This window comes from Leptopilina boulardi, unplaced genomic scaffold (genome assembly GCF_019393585.1).
Source record: "Leptopilina boulardi isolate dan_hultmark-lab unplaced genomic scaffold, ZJU_Lbou_2.1 LbouV2_368, whole genome shotgun sequence".
NCBI lineage: Eukaryota > Metazoa > Arthropoda > Insecta > Hymenoptera > Figitidae > Leptopilina > Leptopilina boulardi.
In genome coordinates this window covers 3,908,631-3,922,294 of record NW_026137938.1, presented here as the reverse complement: position 1 = coordinate 3,922,294, position 13,664 = coordinate 3,908,631, and the positions used below count along the sequence as shown (strand labels likewise).

General features: G+C 25.3%; 1 protein-coding gene across 10 annotated transcripts in view; it reads right to left on the bottom strand.

The window, feature by feature from the left end:
* The window catches only part of LOC127287146 (protein NDRG3), an 82,232-nt gene that overhangs the window by 25,727 nt on the left and 42,841 nt on the right, over nucleotides 1-13,664 (bottom strand). For 2 of the 10 annotated variants that reach the window (XR_007843844.1, XM_051313930.1), the window contains exons 1-2: nucleotides 10,790-11,174; nucleotides 2,938-3,328 (exon numbers count right to left, since the gene is read on the bottom strand). The exons of 1 other annotated variant lie outside the window; for it this stretch is intronic. Coding sequence is in view for 4 of the 9 variants with exons in the window: in XM_051313930.1 (XP_051169887.1) it covers nucleotides 2,938-3,155 (218 nt within the window). In the remaining 5 variants the exon portion in view is untranslated. Of the gene's footprint in view, nucleotides 1-1,583; nucleotides 1,603-2,937; nucleotides 3,329-6,779; nucleotides 6,816-10,789; nucleotides 11,177-13,664 lie in introns of those variants that run through there. 7 more of the 10 variants (XM_051313938.1, XM_051313932.1, XM_051313931.1 and 4 more) reach the window with 6 other exon arrangements.

The following is a 13,664-nucleotide window of genomic DNA, read 5'->3' as shown; positions in this document are numbered from 1 at the left end:
GAAAAAAATAAAATAGAACACTTATTCAAAAAAAAAAAAAAAAAGGAATCTTTAATTGACTTTTATAATTAGTTTCTTATTCGTGAATATTGAGAAAAAAAATGTATTTGGATTTAATTGCACAAAAACTCATAAACGACGACGATGCCTGTATACTACGGAGACAATTTGATTGAGTTGTCTCGAAACTCCATTAGGTCAAACAACCTGACAAACTCATATAACACGTGTCCTGATTAATTTTCGATAATTAACTACGTCGATATTATATCACAAGCCTCACAGCGTTCAATTATTTTTTTTTTTTAATAACCCAATTTTTCGAATTAAATTAGTCATCAAAATTATATTTTATATTCCGGATAAAAAATTTTCAAAAATTTTTTTTTTTATCAATTTTTTTTTTTTTTTAATTGATTTGAAAAATATTCCAATTTTTTTTTCGAAGATTGACAATATTTGTTATAATAAGAGAAAAATGATTGTTGAAAATTTTCTAAATTAATTTTTGAAACAATCGGTAAAAGGGTAATTTCCCCATTAATGACAAAATGACAACTATATATAGTGAAATATTAAATTTCGGGTCATGGGGAATTGAAACTAGATATACGGTAATTATTATTCCAAATAGCAATCTCGTTTAATTGAATTTGCGGCTAAATGGCAATTTAAAATGGAAAATTATCTGTCAAACACTAAAATCTAGGGGAGAATGGTCAACAGTGGGTCACTAGTTCTTTATAAGATGAATTAAAAAAAAAAAAGAACTATCACCACAGAAAAAAAAATTTCTTTGATTCAAAGAAATAAATTACTTTGACAAATTTTTATTTGATACTAAAAAAAAAAATTTATTTGTTTCAAAGAAATTTTTTTATTTAATTCAAATAAATTTTATTTTTTTTTTTTTTAATTCAAAGAAAAATTATCTTTGTTTCAAAAAAAATTTTTTATTTAATTCAAATAAATTTTTTTTTTTTTTAATTCAAAGAAAAATTATCTTCGTTTCAAAAAAAATTTTTTATTTAATTCAAATAAATGTTTCTTTGATTCAAAAAACAAAAAAAGAAATATTTTCTTTAATTCAAATAAATGTTTCTTTGAATCAAAGAAATCTTTTCTCCGAATGTGTAAAATACTAAATATAAATAAAGGTTTTAAATCAATTTTTTTACCTTTTTGTTTTTTAATTCATCTTTCAAAAAACTATACTGGCCCACTGTTGACCACTCTTTCCCTATACGAAAATATTTCCTATTTTTCCTAATAAACACGAATAAGAAACTAATCTACTTATTTATATAATTTATTTATTAATACTTATTTATCAATAATAATTTCTAAAAATTATTTTCATTTTCAAAAATAGTTTTTTAAAAATATTTTTTACAATTTATAAAAATAATTAAAAATTTTTTTTTCTATATAGTGTAAATGTTGTATTTTTTGTTGATATTTGAAAATACAAAAACAGATATAAAAATAGCACAAGCGAAAAATGCAAATGACAAAAAAAAAAAAAGAAAAAGGTGTTAATAAAACGTGCAAAGTAGCGCAACTTCGTGTAGCATGCAGCTTACCTTACCGGCCTGTTTTCAAGCGAACAGGCCGGAGATCGATATTCTTGGCGTCAGCTTCCGGTCCTAAAGTCCGTCTGTACTTAACGTAAAATAAATTATTGTTTACTTAAAATCGCAAACCAGAAATGTATGTCGTTCGATCCGATCGATTATAGAGCAATCCTGATAAATAAACGAAATCACTTTTTTTTTTTAACGAGGTTCAACATAACCTCAAAAATAAAAAGTAGTTTATAATATAAATCAATTTTTTTGACAAATTTTTCTTTGATACAAAGAACATTTATTTGTTTCAAACAAATTATCTTTGATTAAAAAAAAAAAAAAAAAAAAAAATTATTTTCGTTTCAAAGAATTTTTTTATTTAATTCAAATAAATGTTTCTTTGACCCTATATCAATGTTAGAATTTCTTTTATTCAAAGAAATTTTCTTTGAAACTAATAAACTTTTTTTTGTTTCAAAGAAAAAATTTAATTTTGAATGAAAGAAAACAAGTCAAAGAAATTTCTTTAAATCAAAGAAATCTTTTCTTTGGGTGTACTTTTTAGTTTTTAGATTATGTTAATGGGTTGAACCTCCTTAATTCAAGATTCTACAATCAGAGAAATGAAATATTTGTCTCACAATCAATAAATATTTATTTGATCTAAATAAATTTTTATTTGATTTCAATAAAGAAATTTATTTATGCCAAATAAATAGGCTAGTAGGCTGTGAGACAAATATACATTTATTTAACTCAAATATATTATATATTGGATTCAAATAAAACATTTCTCTGAGTGTATATTCCCCCTAATAATTTTATCCTTAATTTCAATTTAATAAAATAATATTAATTTATAAATTAATTGTATCTAGTTTTGAGTCATAAATAAATAATTTATAAATTATTATTATTACAAAAAAATAATTTAATATTAAATAATAATTATAATTCTACATCCAGATAAATGTTTTATACAAATATAATATATTTGAATTAAATAAACGTATATATATATATATATTTGTCTCAGAGCCTACTAGACAATTTTATTAGACGTAAATAAAATTTTTTTATTTAAATCAAATAAATAATTATTTGGCTCTGAGACAAATATATCATTTCTCTGGGTGTATAAATATAATTTTATATTTATAAATTTTTTAAAAAGCAAAAAAAAAATTAATATTAAATAATTAATAAAGAACGATACTATATTATTATTTTTTTTATGATAAAATACTATTAAAAAAAATTCTTGCTTTTTACCAGACCGTCACCAAACTTTTTCTTTTTTAACATTAAATAATTAATATACCCATCACCGCGATAATTGAAGAAGAAAAAAAAATAATTTATTATTTACCTTGAAACAATTGAGATGTTCTCTCTCGTTGAATCTTCAATTAAAAGATTCTTCTTTCTGATATCAATTTTTGGTGCTGCAAAACTGAATGCCTTCTTCACACTTTCAAGTACACTTTGGCCAGTTGTTTGTGTTTGATCAACAATTGTTGTACTTTTGTAGACATCTTCGCCCAGATCACCTAGTGATCTGTACGAAGCGCCAATACCTGCCGGCATGGCGATAATTTTTTTTTTTTTTTTTTTTTTTTTTTGTCCTATATATTTAATACCCACGACGTCGTTTACGAATTCCAAAATGCAGATTGAAGATCACAGATACTTGTTTGTAATGATGATGATGACGGTGGGTGGTGGTTGGTAGTGGTGGTGGTGGTAAGAAGGTGCAAATTCTGCCGTTGATAAACGGATGAAAAGCACATGTATATACGTCAAAATTACATCAAACAAGACAAATATTAATAAAGAAAATTAAAAAAAAAAAAAAAAACAAAGTAAAGATAAGATGCTATTTTCTATATATATATGCATTTGTATTTTATAACAGATGTAGAAAAAAAATTTTTTTTTTTCTATGATGTAATCAAGATACTGGTTATCGATCTCATTTTATCTAATCGTTAAATATTTAATAAATAGTCATCAAATATCAAAATTGATTTATTTCATAATTCCCCACTAATCTTTCTCAGTGCGTGTAAATAATTGTTGTCTCTTGCACCGAAGACGCACACACGTGTATGCACTTAAGAGAAATTTATTTATATTTTTACCGTAAACTTTCAACAAATTCGAATTGGAATATATTAAAATTGATTAAAAAGTAACAAAACCGATAATATTCGAATTTTATTTTATTTTAAAATATTATATTAAAAATAAAATAAAATTCGAATAGAACACAGGAAAAAAAATTTGAACTCATTTCCTAGATAGCACGGAAACTTGCAGCAAGCTTGCGGCAAGTTCACCGTGCAAGCTTGCTGCAAGCTTGTCTGAGTTAGCGAAATGTCCCACCCAGGGCAAGCTTGCCGTGAAAGCTTGCTGCAATCTTGCCATGAAAGATTTCTACAAGATTGCTGCAAGCATACTAAGAATGATTGCGGCAAGCTTGCCGTGAAAGATTGCTGTAAGCTTGCTACGTAAGCTTGCTGTAAGCTTGCTACGTAAGGTTGCAGGAGAATATCAACAAACTTCTGGAAAGGTTGCTGCAAGCTTGCTACAATTTTTAAAAAATACATTTTAAATTAAAAAAAAATTTATTTCTTTTTTTTAAATTTGAAAATCCTTGTGACGTTTATTATTATTAATTATGTCCTGTTTATTTTCATTTGGAAACTTAACGAGAAAATTTTCGAAACAAATTTGAGGGGACTGGGAATCGAACCCGGGTTCGACAGCCTAACAAAACCCTAACCTTACTCTTATAATTTTCTTTTAATTTAAACGAACAAGAATAGTTGTTGATTCCCAGTCCCCTCAAATTTGTTTCGAAAATTTTCTCGTTAAGTTTCCAAATGAAAATAAACAGGACATAATTAATAATAATAAACGTCACAAGGATTTTCAAATTTAGAAAACAAATGAATTTTTTTAAAATTTAAAATGTATTTTTTAAAAATTGCAGCAACCTTGCAGCAACCTTTCCAGAAGCTTGTTGAAATTCTCCTGAAACCTTACGTAGCAAGCTTACAGCAATCTTTCACGGCAAGCTTGCCGCAATCATTCTTAGTATGCTTGCAGCAATCTTGTAGAAATATTTCATGGCAAGATTGCAGCAACCTTTCCTGGAAAGCTTACAGCAAGCTTTCACGGCAAGCTTGCCCTGGGTGGGACATTTCGCTAGCTCAGACAAGCTTGCAGCAAGCTTGCTGCAAGTTTCCGTGCTATCTGGGTTTTATTGCAATTCAAAATAAGCCAAACAACATTTGGTGGCGCCATTTACTTTAAAAAATTTTTGTTGGACTTCAATATTATATTGTTAATTTTTTATAATTTTGTTTTGAATTTTTATTTTCATTTATTAATTATTATAAAAAAAATTTACTTTATTTATTTATAAATTTTATAATTAAAATTAATTAATTAATGTTATCGTTTTGTTATTTAATCTATTCTTATATTTATTTTTATTATTAATATTCTTATAAATGAATTATTTATTTAAAAATTGAATTATTTATTTATTTATTATTAATTAAATAATTAAATAATAAAAATAAAAATTTTATTTAAATATATAAAAGTAGCTTTTTTTGATTTAAAAAAAAAAAGAAAAAAAAATTCACAACAACCTGTTACATTATTGTTTATAGTATATACGCATTTTGCCAAAATTTAAAATGATAGAGCCACTTTTCATTGAGTAGGAATATTTTTTTGTAAACTAGCCAATAAACATCTGAGGCTCAGTGCCAAAAATTGACCAAGTTTGGAGAAAAGCAATTTCTATAAAAAAAAAATCGCAATAAGAATTAAGTAAATATTTTGTATAGCACCCATTTTATTTTAACCAAATATATAATATATTTGAATTAAACAAACGTATATTTGTCTCACAGCTTACTATTTAAATCAAATAAATATTTATTTGGATCAAATAAAAATTTATTTAAATCAAATAAATATTTATTTGAATCAAATAAAAATTTATTTAATCAAATAAATATTTATTTGAATCAAATAAATATTTATTAGACTGGTGAGACAAATATATAATTTCTCTCTGGGTGTATTTCATAGTGTTTTGGCACTTTTAACTTTGAATCCTTGTAACTTTGCGAATTTTTCACTTAAAAAGGTCTAAGACCACTCAAAATTTTCCAAATTTAGTCAGAAATTTGCCTATATAGTCCAATAGTACCAAAAAGGGTTCATTTTCATGCGGACGTCCACAATATAGTTACTTTTTATAAATTATTATTTATTACTAGAAATTTAATTTTTGCTATAAAATTTATGTAAATAAAATATTTATTAAAAAAATGAAAAAAATCAATTACCAATATCTTGAAAAATTTTTTCGTACAACTGTTCAATAAATAATAATAAAATAAAAATAAAAATAGGAAAACATTTATTTGATAAACATGCGATATATTTGTTACGTGCTAAAATTTTTTATATACTTTTTTTTTTTTGTTCTTATTTAATATACACAGAGATTTGCATGCGTGGCGGCAGCCCAGTTGCAGTGTAATTGCGAAAATAATTTATAACTTGTCTCAAATGCCATATGTGGGTATAACTCTTCATTAAAAAATTGTCTAACTTTAGAGATAAAATGATAATGCAAAATATTTAACATATTTTGTATTGAAAAATAATTATTAACAATTGAATTAAATTTTTTTTTAAATATTAAATCAAGTATGGCCAAATAAATATTTACTTGGATCAAATAAATATTTATTTGAACCAACTAAATATTTACTTGGATCAAATAAATATTTATTTGAACCAACTAAATATTTACTTGGATCAAATAAATATTTATTTGAACCAACTAAATATTTACTTGGATTAAATAATTATATTGAATCAATTAAATGGTATTTGTTTCAAAGAAATTATTGGTTCAAATAAAGTTTATTTAATTTAATTATTACATTTCAAAAATTATTTGATTCAAGTAAATATTTATTTAAATTCAAGTAATCGATTATTTAAAACAAATAAATTTTTTTTCTCACTGATACTAATAAATCAAATTATTTCACAAAATTAACATATTCCAAACAATTAATAATGAAGAGTAAAATGGCCAAAAAAAATATATGATTTTTCATCACAATGAAAAAATGAAAATTACATGCAAAATGAATTTTATTTTGTCAAACTCACGGAATTGTATCGGATGTTGAAATTCAAAATCTCCGTCTAACCATTTCAATTACTATTTTTTTTTTTTTTTTGTTTATAACATTTAAAAAACAAAATTATATTCCCACTATACTTTTAGAAACAGTTTTACAATATAAATATAATTTTGTTTTCTTGAATAACAAAATCGAACCATATATATACATAACAGAGAGAAAGAGAAAGAGAGAATTATATTAAAACAAACTTCTATTATTTACAAATATTTATATATATATATATAAACATTCAATTATTAGTATTATTTAAATTGACCGGAAGGACACGCCTTAATTTTTACAACACATCTATTGTTTTCTGTGAAGAATTCTGAATGATAATGAGTTCTCGTCGTAAAAAAAAAAAAAAAAAAAATTCCTCATCAGATAATATATATAATAATAGGTATTTGTTAACAACAATAATAATATTTTGAAATAAATTTTTTATAAAAATAGAAAGTCAAATATCGAGAAAGAAACGAAAAAAAAAAAAATAAAATAAAATATGAAGAGTTGCAAAACTTTTTGAAAAATATATTTTTCACAAAGATTCAAGGATTTTCTAACATGCATATGAATATTGAAGACACTTGCAAATATCATTATTGAAGGTTTCTTCAAGCAAATATATATATCTCACACTCTACCTGTATACAGTTGAATGGGTTTTTGTCAACAAAATCATTCTTTAAAAAAAAAAAAAAGAAAAAAAAACTAACACATACGAAATATGATATATATACATTTAAATATCATCCACTAACTCAAATTACTTAAAATTGTTACAAATTTTTTACTAACTTACAAAAAGTTTTAGTAATCTGTACCAAAATCAAAAAGTAATGTTTTATTAAAAATTAATTGAAAAATTTTACTATTTTTATTACTAAAACTTCAGTAGTTAGTATCAAAATCAAATATATAGTAAAATTTTACTAAAAATTCATACTAAAATCAAGTATGTAGTACTATTTTACTAAAAATTAGTGAAAATTGTTTCTAATTATTTACTATAACTTTAGTACTTATTACTGATTGTGAGTTAAATAGTAAGTTTTACTAAAAATTAGTAAAAATTCATACTAATTTTTAGTAAAAAAATTTAATAATTAGTACAAAAATTAAATATATAGTAAAATTTTACTAAAAATGAGTGAAAATTTCAACCAATTTTTTTTTACTAAAACTTTAGTAATTAATATTAAAATAAAATATATAGTAAAATTGTACTAAAAATTAATAAATATTCTTTCGAATTTTTAGTAAAACTTAATTAGAAATTATTACTAAATTAAAAAGTAATATTTTATTAAAAATTAATGAAAATTGTTCCTAATTTTTTTACTTAAATTTTAGTAATTAGTACCACAATTAAATTTGTAGTAGTATTTTACTAAAAATTAATGAAAATTGTTACTAATTTTTTCACTAAAATTTTTTTTAGTAATTATTACTAAAACAAATAGTAATGTTTTACTTAAAATTAGTTAAAAATTTTACTAAAAACTTTATTAATTAGTACCAAAATCAAATATATAGTAAAATTTTACTAAAAATTCGTACTAAAATCAAGTATTTAGTACTATTTTACTAAAAATTATTGAAAATTGTTTCTAATTGTTTACTATAACTTTAGTAATTATTACTGAGTTAAATAGTAAGTTTTACTAAAAAATTAGTAAAAATTCATACTAATTTTTAGTAAAAAATTTAATAATTAGTGCAAAAATTAAATATATAGTAAAATTTTACTAAAAATGAGTGAAAATTTCTAACAATTTTTTTTACTAAAACTTTAGTAAGATAATATTAAAATAAAATATATAGTAAAATTCTACTAAAAATTAATAAATATTCTTTCGAATTTTTAGTAAAAAACTTAATTAGAAATTATTACTAAATTAAAAAGTAATATTTTATTAAAAATTAATGAAAATTGTTCCTAAATTTTTTACTAAAACTTTAGTAATTAGTATCACAATTAAATTTGTAGTAGTATTTTACTGAAAATTAGTGAAAATTGTTACTAATTTTTTCACTAAAATTTTTTTAGTAATTATTACTAAAACAAATAGTAATGTTTTATTTAAAATTAGTAAAAAATTTTACTAAAAACTTTATTAATTAGTACCAAAATCAAATATATAGTAAAATTTTTCTAAAAATTAGTGAAAATTCTCACTAATTTTTAGTAAAACTTTATAAATAATTATTAATAATTCAAATATTAATGTTTTACTAAAAATTAGTATGAAAATTTCTACAAATTTTTCACTATAGTAATTAGTACAAAAATCAAATATGTATAAATATTTTAATAAAAATTGGTGAAAATTGTTTTTTACTTTTTAACTAAAAATTTGTTAGTAATTTTTTCTAAATCAAATAGTAATGTTTAACTAAAAGTTAGTGAAAATTGTTACTAATTTTTTTGCTAAAAATTTATTACTAACTATTACCTAATGAAATATTAAAGTTTCACTAAAAATTAGTGGAAAATTTTTACTTATTTTTTACTATAAACATTAGTAATTAGTATCAAAATCAAATATATATTTTACTAAAAATTAGTAACAATTTTCACTAATTTTTAGTAAAATATTACTAAAATTATATTCTATTATTAAGACTTTATTAATAATTATTACTAATTTTTAGTAAAACTATTTTTTAGTAAAACTTTTTTTTTAGTAATTCTTACTAAATTAAATAGAATTATTTTACTAAAAATTAGTTAAAAATTGTTACTAATTTTTCCGTAAAAATTTTCCTACTAATTACTAATTTTTTCACAAAATACTTGTTAGTAATTATTACTAGATCAAATAGTAATATTTAACTAAAATTTAGTGAAAATTGTTTCTTATTTTTTTTTTTTTACTAAAACTTCAGTAATTGGTAGCAAAATTAAAAAATTAATGTTTTTACCAAAAATTAATGTAAATTTTCAATTACTTAATTTTTGAATTAGTGGATCCCTAATTACAAAAAAAAATAACAAATGAATATCATTTTGAGGTTATGTCACAATGAGTTGAACCACCTCAAAAAAAATGTACTCATAAAAAAATAAAACATACAAAAAAAAGAAGAAGATAACGTCTCTTAACAAAATGAAATGACATTATTAAACCGGACTATATCAACAAATGACGATGTCTCACATTTGTGTCAGTTGATTGTTGGCCTTGAATCCCCCCAACGGCCTTGCGGATTCATAAAGTTATATATTCGCAAAATATTGAATCATATATCCCAGATAAAAATCTGCCCGCATTGTGTCATATGACATTTAATGCATGAAGGAAATTCCTTTTTTTTTGATAATATGAGATGGGGTCACACAATTGGATATATAATAATTTTTTTTTTCTGTTTTACCGCAGTGAACTAACGACATTTAACCAATTTTGGACAATCAATATAAATACAACTTTTTTTTTTTGAAGAAAAAAAAATTCTAATGACGACAAAAGCGAGTGACCTCGAACTTTCATTATCGATTGCACTCTGCGCGGGAAATTTCTGTTCCTTCCGGTTACTTCTGCATTCCTAAAAATTCTCTTTCTCTTTCTGTTTTAAAAAAAAAAATAAAATAAATTGTTACCGGTTTGATCTGGTTTTTTTTTTCTTACATCTTGAATAATTCCGTTTGATTAAGATGGAAACACGTAGAACATGCTTGGATTTAAAAATCCAAACATGTGTACGAGTTACCTTCTTGTTCTAGATTATAATGTGTATTGATTGTGCATAAAAAAATTTTTTTTTTTTTTTTTGAAGACATAAAATATTATTTGGTGGAAAAAGTGGAGCGAGTTTAAAATGTGTTATGAAAATTAGAGAGGGGAGAGGGAGAAAAATTGGAAAAAAAATGGAACGAGGAATTTTCGATCGATTATTTGATAAGTCGCGTAATATATATATATATATATATATAGTACATGGTTGTAAAAGGCGCGTCGCCACTGCAAAACTACAACGACTCACCTTGTCGTCGTCGACTTGCTGCGAAGACGGGAAAACGAGTTGATTTCTTGTTGTTGAGTCCTCGAACCGAAGAACAGTTGCAGTTTAGACGAAGAATTACCCGACGCTCTTACGAGGTCGCGTTATTATAATTTGAAATTTAATTTAAGGAATATTTTTTTTCTCTACTTTTTCTTTTCTTTTTTTTGTTTGTTTCTTTCTTTCTTTTTTTTTCTTTTTTTATTTTAAAGGACACAACGATTTTCCGCCGTTGGGCACACACTCTAAAGACTTCTCAGACTGATTTGGTTTTCGTTCGTGTCGAAGACCATTAGTCCACTAGGTCTGGTCAATGAGACTGCGCGAGATGTCTTGCGCACTTGAAACAGTTGATTCTGTTCAATATGAGGACAATATGTCGACTTCTAACTTTCCCCACGTTGGTATTATTAAATGAAAGGTCTTCAAGGCCGAACTCAGGAAAGTGATAGGTTCCCCATTGCTGGTAAAATAACCTACTGTTGTCCTCTGGTGAGTACATTGCAAAGCATTTTTTCTTGTCTCGATCGGTTCTACAGGGATCCTTCATATCGCACAAATTGCTATATAAATTCAATTTAAAAAAAAAAATTTTTTTTTTCAAAAATAACACGAAAAAAAAAGATTTATCTGAAACAATGAAATGTTTCACTAGAATAGCGAAAGATTTAGCTGAAATAAGTAAAAAATTTTTGCTACTACAGTGAAACGTTTCGCTGTTCCAGGTATATCTTTTTTTCCCCTAAACAACAAGTTTTCGATAATTATACTGTAAAGAATTTACTACGCCAGTACTGCGCCAGTAGTAAATACTGACAATTTTTGGTAGGGAATACTTTTGTATAAATACCCTACCAAAAATTGTCAGATTTCACTATTGGCACAGTACACCAGTACTGGCCCAGTACTGCGCCAATATTAATTTTTTTTAGATATGATTTTTACAATTAGCGAACAATTTTAAACAGAAAGCAAATTATAACATCAACAATTGTATGAAATAAACAAATTTTAACTACATTTATTACCAGGGCAGAATTTGCCAACTTGGCTCTGACCTGGTTTTTAAACAGGGGAACACACTAGGCCCTGTTCAACATTTTTGTTCTGGGCCCTGACAAAGCCCACATAGGGAAACCTTAAATCCTAATGAAACCACAGAAGAAACTCGTATTTCAGTCCTATTATAACCGTGGCCAGCATAGCGCATGGTTTGGCCCAGGTCGAGTTCCCTGTTTCAACCAGGTCAGGGCCAGGTTGACAAATTTATGCACGGTAGTGTCATCAGATTTTGTTCTTTAATATTGTATTCTTCCCTTCAGTGTGAAGAATTTACAAATATTGAGAAATAGTAAACAGGCTCAGGCAGGGCCCCACTAGGGCCTAGTGTGGCCCTGATCGGGTTCTTTGTTTACTTCCAGGTTAGAGCCAATTAGCGAATTTCCGCAAGAGTGTAATACGCTTTTTTCCCGTTTAATAGAGAATCCTACTTTTAAGTGATTTACACACGTACAGAAATTGTAAACGGGCTCTGACAGGGCCTAGAGTGGCCCCCAACCGGATTCCCTGTTTCGTCTAGTTCAGAATCAGATTAGCGAATTTCTACACAAGTGGCATAATTCGCAAACCTGGCTCTAATCTGAATGAAACAGGGAACCTAACTGGAGCCAAACCAGGCGCTGGCCGGGCCCTGCCAGAGCCAGTTCACAATTTCTGCAACGTGTGTAAATTTATTAATGACAGGATTCTATATTGAATGGCAAAATTGTATGACACTCTAGCAGAAATTCGACAATTGTGTACCTCACCTGGAACTAAATAGGAAACCCGACCGGGGCCACACTAGGCCCTAGTGGGGCCCTGGTTATAGGCAGGCTAGAATAGGGCTTATTTTGAGATCAAATCTGGATATTTAGTGTTTCATATGAGCTTCCTAACGGTGGCCCTTGCCAGAGCCCTGCCTGAGCCTATTTACTATTTCTCCAACTTTGTAAATACTTTACACAGAAGATCAGAATACTATATTGAAGGGCAAAATCATATGACACTAAAGAAATCAATCAACCTGGCCCTGACCTGGTTGAAACATGGAACCTGACCTGGGCTAAACCTGGCCCTGATTAGGCCCCGGTTTTAATCGATTTTAATCCTGAAAAGGGGTTTCTATTGTGTCCCCTACCGGATTTAGTGTTTCATATGCGAATATTGGGATCCTATTGTTTTTTTTTTTTGAAATTATTCAAAAATATTAAAAAACAATTTAAAATTCAACTTTTTAGAAATGCTCTTGGATTCTACGCATTTGTTCCCTATATATAGGTATACTATTTGATTTTTTTCGCTTTCGTACTTTCTATTCACCTTAGGAACCTTAGTAATATTCGTTGGAAACACGGAAATCCTCTTGGGAAACGTTTCTTCTTCCTTGGCTTTATCTTTTATTTTCATAGCCAAGTGTACGATCTTGGAAAAGGTAAAGAAGCCAAAGAAAATATGAAAATGTCTAAACACATACATATATATATATATTTTTATTGATATATATATATATATGTATAAAAAATAATAAACATAATAATTTCATTATATTAGGTTTAGATTACCGTATTTAAAATTTTTTTTAAATACCTGTGTCCTGACATGGTGAAAGGGACCTTAAGGTAAACAAAATTTTAGGTTATGTTTATGTGAAAATATTTAATAAAAACTGATTTTGATTTAAAAAATAAGCGTTTAATTATGGTAAAACTATAGCATTAAACATAATTTAAAATTTAGTTTAAGGTTCCGCATGTCAGAACAAATTTTTAATAATTTTTCTATATATAAAACGTAAATTGTTTTGAAAAGAAAATAT